The sequence below is a fragment of the Cygnus atratus genome, chromosome 5 (assembly GCF_013377495.2).
Source record: "Cygnus atratus isolate AKBS03 ecotype Queensland, Australia chromosome 5, CAtr_DNAZoo_HiC_assembly, whole genome shotgun sequence".
NCBI classification, from domain to species: domain Eukaryota; kingdom Metazoa; phylum Chordata; class Aves; order Anseriformes; family Anatidae; genus Cygnus; species Cygnus atratus.
The window spans coordinates 49,223,531-49,240,227 of NC_066366.1; the positions used below are offsets into that span (position 1 = coordinate 49,223,531).

At 45.7% G+C, this 16,697-nt stretch overlaps 1 protein-coding gene across 1 annotated transcript in view; it reads left to right on the forward strand.

Moving 5' to 3' along the window:
- Nucleotides 1–11,112, forward strand: part of RIN3 (Ras and Rab interactor 3) — a 69,321-nt gene extending 58,209 nt beyond the window's left edge. Inside the window, 3 exon segments of the mRNA XM_035539785.2 lie at nt 4,275–4,406; nt 7,674–7,837; nt 9,815–11,112. Of these exon segments, the coding sequence (XP_035395678.1) occupies nt 4,275–4,406; nt 7,674–7,837; nt 9,815–10,123 (605 nt within the window). The 3' untranslated portion in view covers nt 10,124–11,112.
- The last annotated feature ends 5,585 nt before the right edge of the window (nt 11,113–16,697 follow it).

Genomic DNA, 16,697 nt, shown 5'->3' on the forward strand with positions numbered 1-16,697 from the left:
GACTAGAGATTATATCTTTCTTCCGGCTAGTGCAATTGCTACATTTGAACTAAAAAGTCCATTCAAATTTTTCAAGGGGAATGAATTTCCCTGATCTGTAGAGCATATATTTTTGAAATGGATTCATTCTGTGTGCACGTTTTAACTCTCTTAATTCAACTATACCACAAATCAAACCTTTCTGAAGTAGTATGAGATGGACAAGAAACAGTAAAATGCTAGTGAGTGGAAAGATGGTCACAATCTTTTCTTATGATCTTGAACAAATCCCAGTTAACCTTCCCATACATTAGGTTTCCCAGCTATAAACTGAGGCTAAAATTCATATTTCCTGGACAGCTGTTGCTAGACGTCATTCTAGTGGCTATAAAATACTACAGCAAGATGTAGAGCATCATCACTGTCTGCTGGTTGTCAGAATACCCATGGAGAGAGAAGAAATACATGAATGTGCTACAACAGGCTGTAATTTCTTTATGGAGGCTTGGGCAGAATTCCAGTTGCTTTAAATCATGTATTTAATTAATACCCATTCCATTCAAGCGCTGCATCCCAGCCAGGAGCTGACATTGTATTTGCTTTGCTATAAACATAATAGGATGGGTTTGTGGCAGAAGAGAAGGCTTATTTTAAGCTCCTTATAGATATTTATGAAATAAATGTTTCCTGATCCTGCAGGAAAGATGGGCAAATAAAGCAAGCCAGTCATATGTGGAGTAGGACAACACCACCTTGAATGAGCAAGCTCAGTCCCAGTGCCACTGCGAGCACTGGCAGGGTCAGGGCTAGGTTTAACCCCGTCAGCTGCAGGCCTTCCTCTCTGTGAGAGACCCCAGGCCGAGACAGACACACAGGGCTGAGGAATTGGCTCTGACCCAGACTGAAAGCGGAGCTGAGGAGGCAGCAGCCTGGGGAAAGCAGCCCTGCTTGAAGCTTCTGGTCAGATATGAACTGCTGACAGCTGCTATCATCCCCGCAGAGGGGCTGAGATATGGGGTACATCAGGGCTGTCCCCACTGCCGGCTGTACGTCTCCAAGCTATTCCCTGAGCCTGCTGTGACAGCCAAGGCCAGGAGAGCACGGAGAGCTTCAGCCCTGCCCTCTCAGGCACCCAGCCCTGGCAGTCAGTGGCAGGAAACCATTGCGACACCTTCGAGGAGAAGGTGCAATGCCTGCCTAGCTGGCCCAAGGCAACACGGGAAGCCCGTGACAACACGTGGAGTCAGAGCTACATCCTGGGTGACCAGCTCTGCTTCTCTCTTGGCGGAGGTGCTTGGTGTTGGTGCTTGGCGTAGGTGCTTCTCACCTACAGCTTCTGCTGACTTCAGCTTTCGCTACAGACATAAGTATTTAAGATTCAGGCTTCATATTCCCACAAATGGATTAAAATAGAGTCTAGTAATTTATGCAGGTTATAAGCATGCAGCATATGGGGAAATAGTATTCTTTTTATTACTGAAGTCAAACATCCCTATTTTGAGTTTATTATTATTATTATTATTATTATTAATGATTAATATTAATTAATTTATAATAATAATAATAATAATAATAATAAACCTGTACGTCACATGTTTTGTATTTAAGCCTTATAAACCACTGGGACTCCAATAATATTTCTATGAAATCCTGAAGTTGATAAAGGGTTGCAGTAACAAGGGCTGGTGGGCAGAGCAGCTAAATCAGCTTATAGAAATGAGATAGGGAACAGTGAAAAATAATGGACTCAATGCCTGCTTGTAAACATAACCACTTCTCAGCCAATGAAAAAGAAATAGAGAGATTCTGTAGACGTTCTTGAAAAGTGCTCTCCAACTTCCATTTCAGTTGACACTAAAAGTTGGCGGCTGGCGACACCAAATTGTTCAGTTCCAAGTTGCAGTTTCCACTATGCATTGGCTGACAAAAAACTGTTGACTGGTTGTTTATCTCTTTCAGTTATTTACATAATAACAATAACAATAATAAGAAATAATAATAAAAAGCAGCAGATTTTTTTCCCTAGTAGATAGGAACCCATGTTGTGAACTGGCAAATTCCTTGGATGCCCTAGTAGACACAACATGGATTGGTCATGGAGAAGAAATGGTAGGAAGATAAAATTCTGCTATGGGTTCTGCACTGAAAATCCCTTGGCTTCCAGGAAATCAGGAGCACCAATTCCATGCCACTTGTCAGTAATTACTACACCAGAAAGAAAAAGTTTTTAAAGCAGGGAAAAGATGAGCCCAACAAACTCTTATGTATTTCATCTTCCTTTATAATACGTCTATACAGAATTAACTCTGTTGGCATTTGATTTACTCGGTCAAAAGAAAAACAGGGCTCTTCTCAGTGCAGTTTTTCTACTGAGCTTTCATGTCCCAGCTGAGCCGTCTTTTTTGCTACACAGTACTAAATAGCTGTGATACCAAGCTGATTCCGTTATGTTTATATATACGACAGTAATGAACAGGACCCTTCACTGAGCTGAAGCTTTCACAGAGATATAAGCCAAGACAACAACAGACTAATAAAATGTCCATCCAGATGTTAATGAAACAGTAGAGTCCTTTCATAGTTTGGGTGAAGACCAAGGGCTGTGTTGTTTAACTAAAGACAGCCATAATAGAGCAAATAGAGCCGAAAGCGTTAATCCAGCTTTCATTAGATAAATTGTCTGTGTTGTGGCACGTACATACTTTGTTAGAAACAGATTGAATTACAGATCTGAGAATCTCTCATCCTCCAACACTTTATTTTAACTGGATCAACTTTCTGTTCACTAGAATATTACTGGGTTTATTTTAAAGCCACACTTTTTTTTTTTTTAAATCAGGGTCTAAGCTCATATTTATTTGAGGCTTCAAAAGAATATCTTTCTTTGCCAGTAGAGAATCTGCGTCAGCTATGAATTACATAAAAAAAAAAAAAAAAGGAAAGCTGGCTCATGGCAAAGATTTGAAATAAGGCAGTAGGAACATTTGAGAAATAGGAATTTGTTCCCCACCATGGAAGGGCATATGCACTATGGGTCAAAAATGGCCAGGGGATAACTTCACCGCAGCTACGTCAAGAGTTGCTTTTATTCTTTGAAATGAGGCAAGGAGTTCTCAAGTGAGACACACCTGGTCAGTTCCAAAGTGGTGAAATCAACACCTCGGATGAGTAAAACTGCCCACAGTCTGAGGGAGATCATTCAGAATGAAAGCACTCTGAGTTTAGCTTAAGAAGAATTGTCAACCCCGAATGTTGGGAAGATAGGCCTGTTAAGCAACTTGGTATTACATGTTGTCCGTGATGGATTTGTGACCTGTTGACAGAAGACGAAAGCATTATACACATAGTTATGTGAAAGCATCTTTCAAATAAGGGAAGTTCTCTTTGTGTTCTTTGCAGTTTATCTGGTGAAGCTTCTGTTCGGATTTCACTTTAAGTAGTAATTATTTGTAATGATAACTATTAACAAGTATGTTTTTTTGTCCTCTGAGATCCCAAAGAGCTTTTATAGATTACAAATAAGATCACTTTGTTGACTTTGTTGTTATAAGCCTAGGAAATCTTGAGCCCATGAAGATCTGTTCCTGTAACCCCTTCTGAACATCAGCTCCAAAAACTACTCTAAGTCAGTGTGAAGGGCTCTTTGTTTTCCCAGATAGACACTATGGCTGGAAAGATATTTCCTCTTAGGTCCTAACTCTTGGGAGACTTCAGTTAGTTAGGCACATGTAGGTGAATTTTTGCCTTCTGAAGGAACATAGGCATGGAAGTCCTCAGCCCTAAAAACTCCTGTTTCAGATTCTCTTTTTTTACTCTTAAGTCCAACATACAGAGCAAACCTAAGAGAATAAATACTCCTAATGCATGCATACAGCTTTGCTGTCAATATTGCAAATCTGAATTGCACTCTTAATGGCAGTGTCAAATCAGAGGGACAAACTGGCAGGATTCAGCCTTTGAGCTCTTCAAGAATTGTCCCATGTCTGCGATCCATGAAGTTTAAGTTATTCTTTCTCTAGTTAACTAAAAATGACTGAAATAGAGCCCACTAAAAATGTTCCTTTATTATTATTATTATTATCATCATTATCATTATGGGCTTGAAACAAGTTTACCCACTTTTTAAAGTGAGCTAACTTTCTCTTTTCAGCATTTTTTCTTTGCTGGTACTTTCAATCTTTAACTCTTCAGATAACTTAAACTAAAGTCTATAAAAGACAGTTGGGTGAGAAACTGTCACTGTTGTGCTTTTGTGGTGAGTTTATTGGGACCACTCCGTGTTTCTCTTTGCCCAGGAAAGCCATATGGTGCAGATGACTTCCTCCCTGTGCTCATGTACGTGCTGGCCCGCAGCAACCTGACTGAAGTCCTTCTGAACGTGGAGTACATGATGGAGCTCATGGACCCTGCTCTGCAGCTAGGTGAAGGTAGAGTACAATGTTTGCTCCTTGGATATTCTCTTTGCAAATTATTATTTACCTTACTTTAGTGTTTGTGAAGGTAGGGCAGCAAGGCTCTGGCTAGGTTTTGTGGATAAGCTTTGGCCAAGCTTTCCAAATCCGAGGCTTTAAAATAACTGTTAAACACTTCAACTCTTTTTAGCAGTGCCGTGACCCCAGACACAAACAAGAAAAGCAGGGGCACTGCACAAATGAGATCTGAATTGCTGGATTAGTAACCTAAACAGGGACATCTAGTGTTCCTTGGCTGAAAGGCTGAGAAGTCAAAAGGTCTTTGCCTAAACCTAAACTGCTGCAATCCATTGTGCAACTTTTATTTACTCCTCTGAGAAAAGAGAGCAGCTCTTAAACTGCATTTTGTTCCTAGGGCCATACATCAGTCTCATTCCCTATATGAGTAGAGTGACCCTTTGACAGTGTTCTCTGGCTGAGTATGACAGCAAGGCAGAGAAAGGAAAGTAGGGTTAGAGAGAAATATTAATTTTGGAGGTGAATAAAGAGCTCTGCTATTGGAGGGTAAATATCCTAGGGATCTGTGGGCCTTTAGCTTCTCAAATACAGCTTGGGAAGCAAATGTTACTTGCAGTGACAGGGCTATACACTCTGACTTAGATAATTTTTCACCAAGTAGCCACTAAAACAATAAAATGGGCTTCATTTTAGAACTTGTTTTAGTAAGTACTGAGGTTGTAGAAAAGAGTCCTGAATGAACAACAACAGACCAATTTTATTTATATTAAATGAAAGTGTTAGTCTGTAGCTAGGAGCATGTCTACCCAGCATGGTGCAGAGGTGAGCAAAAGTAAGTACTAAGAGAAATAACAGTAGCATACGATTGCATTAGGGAGGGGTTTCTGCATAGGCTGATATTCCTGCTGAAAAAAAAAATATGTTAGCAGAAAAAAATGTTAGCCTAAGCACAGCATTTTGCTGACATAACTAAGCTGTTTTTGGTAACTATACTGCCCACAGGTTCTTCATTTCAAAAGGGCACACTACTGAGCTGTTTGCTGAAGTCAGCTGGATCAAGGAGCTCAGTGTATCAAAGGCAAAGCTGGGTGGAAGTTCTTTCAAATCAAAGATGCAAAGCCTATGTGAAATCTATACTCCAGTTGAAGTGGAAAAAAATCTGTAGGGAAGTTCCAGATCACACTGGCTGAATAACCACTTCAGAAAGGGTACTGGGAATAACTGCAGACACAAGGAAAGGGAAAAAATAGAATGGCTTAATGAAGACAGCTCAGAGATTGCAAATGGAAACTGTCAAAAGTCAACTTGATTTGGGACTTCCAACATTAAATGACAAAAGATTCAGGCACAGAAATAAAAGAAAAATTAAAGGAAAGCAGAAGTGAGGAAACTGTGAAAATAAGTCAGACAAATATATAAAATAATTTAAATCTGGCCTCCAAATTAAGAATTTACTTTGAACAAAATTTAATAATATCAGTGATGTTGACTACTGGAGAAAAGGCAAGTACAGGAGATGGGGAACGGATTGTGGAAGTGAAGATGCTGAAAAGGGAAAGCAAAATTAATTCTTATTAAAAATAATAATAATAGTAATGAATTCCTCTTGGGGGGGACTCTAAGATCCCGCCTGGACTCTGACCAAAGGGAAGCACCAGGTCACCAGTCTGACCATGGGCACCCCTGAGTCTGCCAGAGCAGGAGAAATACTAAAAGAGAGATGAGGAAGGGCAGTAGCTATATGTAAGAAAGGGTAAGTGGCACCTGTGGGCTTGCTAGCCTGTTCTCAGATGTGCTTTATGGGAGATGGTGGGGGAAAGAAAACAAAACAAAACAAAAAAAAGAGCGTGCCATGTTTTCAGCGTGTGCAGTCCTTATATACCTGTGGGTTGTTCTTCACTGAATCCACCCTAGTACGGAAAGACAAGTGACGGTGTCTTTGTCTCTCTTAGGCTGATATATAATGGTGCTCCAAAAACACTGCTCAGCCAAAATGCTGGCAGCCACCACTTACGCAACCAGCTGCAGACTGAAGCTCGGCAAAGCCCGAGCGCTGCCAGCCCCGCGGCGGGCGGGCAGGGGCTTTGGGTGATGTGGGGGCGCCATCTAGAGGCAGCCGCAGCTCTTATGAAGCGCTAAAAGCTGAGAAATTGCCAGCTCACGGGCAATTTCCAGCTCTCCCTGTGCTGCCGGCAGCCGACGTGAGGGCAGAAGCAGCAGGAGGCTGCAGCGAGGCCTGGCCCGGCATGGGGCTCGCTGGTGCCACACGGGCACCGCCGCGGCCTGACCCCTCGCCTCACTGGGACGGGCGGCCTCGGTCCCACAGGAGGACAGGGAACGCCTCACGCAGCTCTCCGACTGCCTCCTTCCTTTGTTCAGAGGAGACATGGGTCTCTGTCCTCCTGTCAGGGCTCATCTTCAGCCCTGTTGATGAAGCATGTTCTTATCACGGCCCAGCTCCTTCTCTGGCTGCTGCAGTTGGTATTTATTCACCCCTTTCAGCCAATACCATGGCAGTCAGGAATTTTTTTGAGGAAAATGGACTGGCTGCAGGCTTTTAGTGCTCCATCACCTGTTTCTCTGGTTGACCAAGATTTATCCCATTTAACTTTAAAGAACCCAGGATTTTTTCTCTGTCAGACATCTGGGTTCCCCTTCCAGTCAATAGAAATGGAGGGAGTGGAGGGTGACTTGTCCTTGCAGGTCTGAGACCTCCTTCAATGGTTCTGACCCCACAGGGAACCTGGGCTCTAAACATTTCAGCAAGGTGGATGAGGTCAGGGGATGAATGCAGGCCTTGTGCTTTTCCTGCAGAGCACACTGTGATTATTACTATGTCCTTGCATTATGCAGACTGCCCAGGGGCCCACATTACAGACCTACTGCATTGGCCCTGTTGAACACCTCAAAAAGATGGACATGCCCCAGAGAATAAACCATCTGTGGTCAAAGGTGGCTGGTTGGGTTTGCTTGTCAAAGCTGCTTTTGTAGTAGCTTACCTTTGGTCTGTGGTGCCCCCTAGGGCATCTACAACCTCAGGAGCCTGGGCAGCTGACATTGCTGTGAAGCAGAACGGGATGGAGGACACAATGATCATTAGGTTTAGTTTCTTGCACTGCCACCAGAACCCCCTGCACTGCCTGCAGGCATGGGCAGTGCAAGGATTAGACAGTGCCTCTGTATGGGCACAGGCAGGTAGGAGGGAAGGGGAAACGAATGGCCCATGCAGGTGTGATGCTCATCCAAGACCTTCTCCTTTTGCAGGCTCCTATTATTTAACCACCACCTATGGGGCCCTGGAGCACATCAAGAACTATGACAAAATCACCGTAACCCGGCAGCTGAGCATGGAGGTGCAGGACTCCATTCACCGCTGGGAGCGGCGGAGGACACTGAACAAGGCCCGGGCTTCCCGCTCATCAGTGCAGGTAGCTGGTGTGACTTCCCAGGGAAAAGGCCTGGGAGACGAATGTGCTCTATCCGTACTTAATCATTTTAAATATGATAACTATTTAAAGATTAAATCAACACAAATCACTATTAAAAGAGTACATACTGTGCAAGATTTCCAAATCTTAAACAAGCAAACCTCATTTGAACTACATATTACATACAGAATGCATATTGAAGTCTTGAAGTACTCTCAACTAAATCATTTTAAATATGGCTGTAAAGTGATTTCATTACTCATTCTCAAGGAGTGTCTGTGAGGATCTTCATATGTGGAGAACTGCAATGGGGAGGGCCATCTTCTCCATGGCCCTTAGGGCCTGGGGAAGTCAGGGGCTAAGCTGAGGAGATGTGAGCAGCATAAAGCTGTGAAAGGACCAGGGCCATCCCAAGCGCTGGTCAGACAAGCACCTTCCAAAACCTGTCTGCTCCTGCTCAGCAGTGGAGCAGACCCAGCACGGGCTGGTTAGCTGAAGAGGTGTTAACTGTCAAGCCCACGCTGTGCGTAGCCCAGTGAAGATGTCCCCATGCACCAATCGTACAGGTGCCTCTGGTCCTCCAGCCATGGTGGGGCTGGAGGCAGGAAAAAGCAGACGGGGTGCCCTGACAGCCCATGTCCTGTGATCAAATTTTCACCCACACGGAGGCAGCAAAGTCCACGTCTCAGGTTCTGCAAAGCCTTCACAGGGCAAAAGCGAGCAGTGTCAACACTGGTGAAAGCCCGTTGAAAGAATCCTGAGTGGGAGACATGGTCCAAATATCTGTGCAGCAGCACAGGGTTTAATATGTTTTCACACTGCAGTCAGAACAGTTCCTGATGATCTCAGAACATACGAATGGTGGATGGGACACACAACTATCCGTCCATCCCTAAGTGCTGCTCTGACAGTAGCTCATAGCTACATAGCATGGAGCGTAATAGCTGGACAAGCAAATGCCACATTTCCCCCACAATGTTTCCACAGCTTCCAGTAGCACAAGGGCTGTTTTTGCTTCCTCTGAATGATGGGAAATATCACAGACATACGAGCCCACCCTGGCAAGAGTAGCTAGCTTGCGGGCATGTTTACCATGCCTCCACATGCCCCACTGGCTGCCTTACTCATCGACAATAATACTTTATAAACACAGTTTGGAAGCCCATAGTCTAAATATTTGGCAAATGTGTAGGATTTAAACAGTCTGAGAGTCCGCAGCTTTCTCACTTCTTCTGGGGAACCTGAGCATTTTCTAACAGAAAGGGCTGGGAATTTTTTGAACTTCACAGATACAAATTAAATACACAGGTCCCTCCCTGGCCAAAGGTACTGTAGATTTCTGCTCCTCATAAGTTCAACAGGAGGAAAGTCATGCTGGCAGTTGTTACTGCCTGAAACAGGATACAAGTAAATCAGCCTCCTTCAGAAGAAGCACAACAACTTCTGCTGTTTCCTCACTGATGAAAGGAGGTTCGGAGGACATTCTCTCAGGGTGCTGCTTAGGTGACGGTGGAATTACAAGGGTCACCACAACACCAATCCTTTCCTGTTTCTGTGAAATGGTGGGTTTTTAGGCCAGGTCTCTGAGGTTTTTGGCTTGTTATCCTGGTCTGTTATTTCTTTGCATCCTGTTTCTTCAGAAGCTGTAGAGAGATGGGAAAAGGAACTGTTGCAAACTGCACATTAAACATACTCACAAAAATCAGAAAAAAAAAATCTTCATTTATTTTGACCTTTAATCATATGTCTTTGTGGGACTAATTATTTGGTTAAGTGCTTGCTAGTTTAAGTATTCACTGATTCAGAGCTTGTTCTTCAGAGGAGAAAAAAAAAAAAAGAGGCATTGGAGAATGACTGGAGGATATTTGGGAGTGTTTATGAGTTCTAGGAAGCTAGAGATTTGGGGCTGAGTATTGTCTCCTTTGGTCCTAAAGTCGTTGTGTTAACTGCAAGATCTACCCTCATATTCCTCTTCAGGATTTCATCTCCATCGCCTTTCTGGAGATCGGTGCTCAGTCAAGGACACTTGCCTCCCGGAGCGACACCACAGCTGAGCAGCTGAGCCAGCAGTGTGCTGAAAAGTTTGAAGTCACCCATCCCAAGGACTATGGACTTTTTGTTTATGTTGATGACCAGTGGCTGCAGCTGGACAAAGAAGCCCTCCCTCACCATATCAAAGCCTCACTGCTGAAGAGTGAAACCAAGAAAGATTTCCATTTTATTTATAAACCAATAGACCATAAAAAACCACCAGTTCCAATTGTCAAAGACTCTTACTTCTCCTAAGGGCTGTGCTGCTCTTTTGTTGAGTTTTCTGCCATCCTGGAAGGGCTGGATAGTTTATTTCATGAGATCCTTTGGTATCTGCAGATCTTAGAAGGTCTCTGGTGCTTGGCCTTCGACACGGGGTAGATACGCTAGTTGTAGATGCTGTCTGAATACAGAGCATTTCTCAGTGAAGTTCATTTGCAGAAACAAAAGGAGCATTCAGGAGAACATTCATGCTGTGGAAAACTTGAAGTATCAAACCTCAGAACCTCCCACTGGCAACCAGTCGTTGTCACAGAATGTAAATGGACAGAGAAGAATGAATCCAGAGGTCTTGTGGAAGAGCGGACATTTACCCCCAAATAAATTATGGCAGGTGTGAACCACCTCCGTGCACAAGGCCTGTGAAAGGTCTGCACACGCCTCGATGCTGTTTGGAGGTAAGACTGCATGTACGCCACGTAACGTCTGTTCACCCCGTTTGAATAAACTGAGTCTTGGCTGATGTATTCGGTGGCGTAGGCTTGCCACCTGTAGCAGAACTCCATCTCTGATTTGCCATCTGCAACGTAATTGCCTTTAAAATCCACATCGTTATAGACCATGCAAGAGGATCCTGCACATTCACTAAGAAAATATTTTCCGCCATCTATTTGTCACTAAAATCAGGTGGCTTAGGCATTTTCAGCAATGTGTTTTTTTAAAGATTGAAAGTCTTCACCATAAATTTTACATGTACAGCAGTTTTAATCACATTGGTTGCACAATAGTGTTTGGTTAATTGTGTATTTATTTCCATGTGTGATATGGTGCAATTGTTTTAAAATAAACATTTGTAAAGAACTTAATAATTCTCCCAGTGTAGCAAACTAGATTAAAATCTCGAAGTCAAAAAGCAAGAATAAAATATTGGTCCCTTTTTACCCAGCTGTTAGTTTCTCTAGTGTTTTCATATCTGCAAATCCCACGAGGTTATTACTTTAATAAAATCAGGCAGTTGCAGACAGAACTTGCTAATTCTCCTCTCTACCTCTGCTTTCAGTCATTCGGTCACTGCAAACTTAAATTTCCCTGCAACCTAAATTCCCGCAAAATAAACTGAAGCAGTGCAAAAATTCATTTCATGAACTCTGAAAACAGCTTTTCAGGATTGGATAATGGCAGTGGAAGCCTCAATTGTGAGACAGATCCTTGTCTTCTGGGTGCCTTCCTTCAGGCAAGACTCCGGCTACCAATGCAAGAGACTGGCTTTGTATGCGGGAGGAAAGCAGCCTCCACTGCAGCGAGGCAAACATGGGATCAGGCCTAGCAAAGCTCTGATGAGAAAGAAGGGAATGCTTTATCGTGGGCTTGGCTCAAAGCGGCTGTTGTTTCCTCCCATCCACAAACAGAATTAGAGCAAGCTGCGCCAAGTTGCCTGAGGTCCCTGCCTTACGCCTGAACCTCCAAAGGGAAAATGGCATCACGTGCAGCTGATCATGTGCTCGGTCTCTGGGGCTGGAAGCGTCCACGTCTACGTGCGCTAGCAGTAGCACGCACTGGCCAAACGTGCACCAAGATGCTGGACCAGCACTGTGCATCTGCCAGCCGGGGCTGCGTGCCCACGTCATTGGGAAGGAATGACAACCAGGAATGAGGAACAGTGAACAGCAGCAGTCTTGGTTTCCAGGCCACCACATGCAGAACTTGCAGGGTGTTACACCAGCACGGAGCTGACTCCACACTCACAGTTCTCTGGTTATTTCTACTCGTGTGCAGCTGTCAGCACCCCCCAGTGCCTCTGGGCTGCCCACCTGCAGGGGGCTGTTGCTGAACCCCGCGTGCTGCCATCGGCCTCTGGTGGGGCAGCCTGCTGCTGCCTGGAGCCACTTACAGCCCCCTTTTTTCTTTTGCACCCACTCTCCCAAAGGTGACCACCGCTACCTCTCGCCTCCTTTCTCACCCAACCAGGGCTGGGACGAGCTGCCTGACCACCTCCAGCCCCCTTGGTAGAACTCCAAGCCACGTCCCCACCTCACTTCTAACCACCTGCCCATGGGTATCGCACCGGGCCGGGTCCATGTGTGGTGCGTCTGAGGGATTCATCCTGCCGCAGAGGTCCTGTACCGAGCAGCAGTCCCCTGGTGTCACAAACAACTGCGCGTTCACCCAGCGAGTGGAACACAAGCTCACACGGTGAGGTGTGAGCGATAACATTGACCTAGAGCGAGGTCTGGTTTTCACAGGGCACAGCCAGGCACAAAACCCATGCAAAGATTTGCATGCAAAGCCTGAGGATGTGCAAATCAGCCAGGACAGAATGAGTTATAGCAAATCATTAATTACGCTGTGCCTTTCTCGCTGTCCTCTGCTACAAGTTATTTAAGTCCTGGGAGCAAAGATGTACACTTCTGCCAAAGAGCTTGGCCTGATCAGGTTATCTTTATACTGCAACATTCACAGTTAATGAGCCTAAAATAATCTGATGGGGATGAGGCTAAAGTAGAAACATGCAAGGAAGGAAGCTAGGACTGATCTGCTGAGGATTTCTGGGGAACAACTGGACTTTCCGCCAGACAGTCAAGCAACAGAGTTGTGCAGTGAGGAGCTCCGGCACCTGGCGGTGCCCTGGGAAGGCTGAGTCAGCTGCTGGCCCTGGGGCAAGGGGACATCACCGGTTACATGGCTGGCCAGTGGAGCATGAGGGAACCCTGCCAGTGCTAAAATATACCAAAATCTAGTCGCAGAATCAGACCAGGAGGTCACAGCTTTCAAAACGCAAGGAGTGCCAGATGAATTGGTGTGGAGGAAGAAAAAAGAAAAGAGAAAAACCAGGCTTATAAAGAGGCTTTCAAATTGCACATGCAAAACTTTCATTACAGGTGTTACAGCTGCAAAGAGCTGATTTGGTTTGCAAAGGTTTCCATGGATCCTCCCCCCGTTCCCTGAACTCAGGGGATCAGTTGCTTTAACATGAGTTACTGCCTGGCAGTGAGCTGCCTGGAAGGAACGCCCCTGCTGGGCTCAGAGGGGCTCTCAGAGGCCCCCAGCCTGGTTGATCACACTGTGCAAACCACCTGCAAAGACTTTGCTAAGCACGCACCCCCGCGGTGGAGAGACCTGTCTCCTCCAGAGCCCTGCCACAGCCGTCCCTTGTCAGGGGACGCAAGCTGGGAGATGACCGGAGTGGCGAGATCCTGGAGGACCAGCAGCTCCGGACAGAGATCGCTGCCACTGCTGGGCTCACAGCTCCGTGGTGGGAACCGGGCTCTGCTTGCACAGGAGTCAGGCAGAAGTAGCTCGTCTGGACAAACTTGCTGCTGTTTTGGTGACTGTGGGAATGACCCGAGTCCCTATCAGCAGGTCCCTGCCCCGGATGGTGGCTCCTGGGCTCCTGCACCACTTCCAGCTGGTGTCTGATATTTCAGCTGGTGGGAAAAAAAAACGTCAAATGTGGGAATGAAATGAGCACTTTTAAATACTCTGTGGGATTTTGTCCATTTGCTTTCAGTCCTCGTGCTGCAGACCAGGTGAAGAGGAAGCCGTGCAGACTGGTGATCTGCAGCTTCCCCTGGTTAGTCAAGATGGTCACCCCATGACTCACGCCCTGGCCCTCACATGAGCCATCAGCAGACAAGTGTTTCAGGAGACTTTGACCAAGAAGGATTGTGTAATCTGGCCAAGGCCTCCTCAAACACACATTTCCACAGGAAGGTTGTGCAACGATCGCCCCTTTACGTACGAGCAAATGATCCTGGTGTGAGAAAGGAAGAGAGAGACCTGCTGAACCCAGAAACCTCTGTAAAGAAAAAAACAAACATTAAAAGCCCAAGTGGCCACTGTGTGCACAGAGCTGGCTTAAAGCCACTTTGTGCCCAGGGAAACAATCTGTCAATAATTCACTGAAATAATTACACTGGCAGGTCATGTATGACCTGAAATACAAGCCATCAAAACCAGAGGCAGTTTTCCTGCTGAATTCAGTAGCTTTGGCCATCAGCACACACCAGCCACCAAGCTGTACTTTGAAACCCAGGACAGACTGTATTTTCATCAGCTCCTGGGGAGATTCAGGCTGGAGGCCTCCAGCCCAAGCCCTGCCAAAAGCAGGGCTCCCCGGGGTGCTCAGGGCCTTGTCCTCTTTGTGCTGCAGGGGTTGGAGGCCCTGGAGGCCGCACAGCCCCTCAGGGGCCCTGCTCCAGCACTACCACCACTGCTCTGTGAAAAACGTTCTCCTCAGCCGCTCTGAAGACCCCGACTGCCCCACCAGACCCCTCCTGGGTGGGTGCTGTCACAGCAGGACACGGGCTTGCGTGGCAGTGATGTGGTATTTCTGTTGTCCCCTGTCTCTTTTGGGGTATCGCGTCCCGAGTAAGGAGGCAGCATCAGTCAGAACTGCCCGTGTGCCCAGGCGTGGCGTGCTGCTGAGTGAGGAGGTCGCCCTGTGAACACGGGAGGCTCCTTTCCCTTCCCTGCTCCCCGAGGCCTTTTCACGGGGGGCAGAGGCCGCACAGGCACAGCCATCCGGTGCTCACCTTAGGCCGTCCTCCCAAGGGAAGACACGGCGTGGTTTGGGCAAAGCTAAAATACTACTAAGCTGCTGGAATCCGTAAAATAAGCCATCATCTCCAACTCCACGTGGACTGCCGCTTGCTTTAGCATTAATGGGAAAATAGGGGCAGTTACATGAGCTCTCAAAACCTGCATCTGTGTAAATCTGTACCACGTCTTAATAGCATAGAATACACCTGCTGATGCCCTCCAGGTCCTCGCCAAGGAAAGGCTGTGACTGCTGTGTGGTTTGGCACAGAACGACTGGGAAAAGGGCCCTGGACTCTGCCTCTAGCATCTAAAAACGAGGAGGGAAGAGCTGGCTGATGCAGAAGGCACTCTTCCCAGAGCCAGGGCTAAGCACAACCATTCTGCTCAGGAAAAGTTTTTTTCTGGACAACACGGCTTTAACGTCAGCCTGTTCTGGTTAGTGATGACAACTTGCTGGGAATTCAGCAGTTTTACTTATTTTGCACGAGCTGTTGCAGCGCAGCGTTCTAGGAATTGCAGCCTGAGCAACCGCGGGCCTGAAGGAAGAGCGAGGGTGTCTGTGCTTGCACAACGCACCACAAGCTGCTCTGCGGGAGAGGGACCTTGCACAAGCCTCCGATCATTTTCTCATCGGGTTCTACCATCATCCCAAAATAAACAACCGGCCACAAAGGTATTAAGCCAGTGTGATGCTATCTGGAGACCTTAAAATAAATGTATTGATCAGTGCAGGTGGAAGTTGTTTGGTTGTTTGTTTTCTATTCTGCGGAGTTGTTTTCCTGTGTGACTGCAAAGGCAGCGGGTATCTGGGTACAAGCTGGCAATTCAGCAGCACCTTAATGCTTTCTGTGGTGTGCAGACAAGAACCTGCTGAGTCTACGAGGCTGCAGCAGGATCTTCAGGTTGCCTCTTTCATTTCAGAGTATCCCTAAGGGAAGGGGTAGCAATGCCACGGGGGGCAAAGTTTAGAAAGGTGAACGTCTGGAAATCAGTTTTGTGGGAGGAAAATGGAGAGAAGAAAATCCCTCACTTCCACATTTCAGCTTTGCATCCTGACAGCTCCAAGGGTCTGCAGGAGATGATACCAAGTGCCTAAGAAGCCGGCTGGATTTTCTAGGGTAGAGAACAACTCTAATGCAAAGACGTGCAAAACCTCGCAGGTTTAATATTTAAACATGGCTCTAAACGAGTCATTTTTCCTGTTCTTTCAAAGTGACTGGGGACTGTTGGTACACTCTTTTGTGATAGCAGCCAGACGGGACACAGCTGTCCCGTGTGGCCAACCCTTCTTCCTGCTTTCAGGGGAACACTTGCAGCACATTTGGGCACTCAAGAATTTAATAACCTACTATTTTTAGATCTCCGTCTGTTTTAAGTTTTACAACTGAAAAGAAACAAGCTACTCAAAAAAGGCAAATATCTGAACTTTCAATGACCCTCAAGGCATAAATTTTAATTTCTTGGTTCAGTAAAGCTGAATGATTTTTACCCCGTCCCATCCATTTTGACATTAACTGTGCTCTTGTTCACTTACTCAGTAGACAGCTGGAAGTGCCAATACTCTTGGCTTTATCTGGCTCTTCTTTATATAAATGTAACTTCAGCTTCACCTCTTCTCCCCCTCAGCTCCTCTAAGTGGTGCTACCCACAATTCTCACCATATATACTGGTGAGAATTATATAAACCAGCAAATACTGGCTTAGTTTTACCCAAAGCCTGTTCTTTTTCCGTGAAGATGAGGTAATTTTGTGTATTTTAACACACTCTGGAAAGATCCCTGAAGTATTTCTGCATCCTGTCTCCACATATAAAAAAGTATAGACAGAACTATTTTGAAGTACCTCATAATTTCTAATTTGTTCCCCTGCTTGCTACACACAGAGTCACCTCTAAGGAGTGCTGCCTTCAAATGTGGTTTGGGATTTCTGTTTTTAATTGTGTTTTGTTTTGTTTGTATGATTTGTCTGAAAAAAGCTTTACAAGGGCTAAATAACCTTTTAGTGCAGTGTCACGAAAAGAAATACCTCTTGTTCATTTTCAGGAAATAAGATGTCCAACACTATTGCCCTG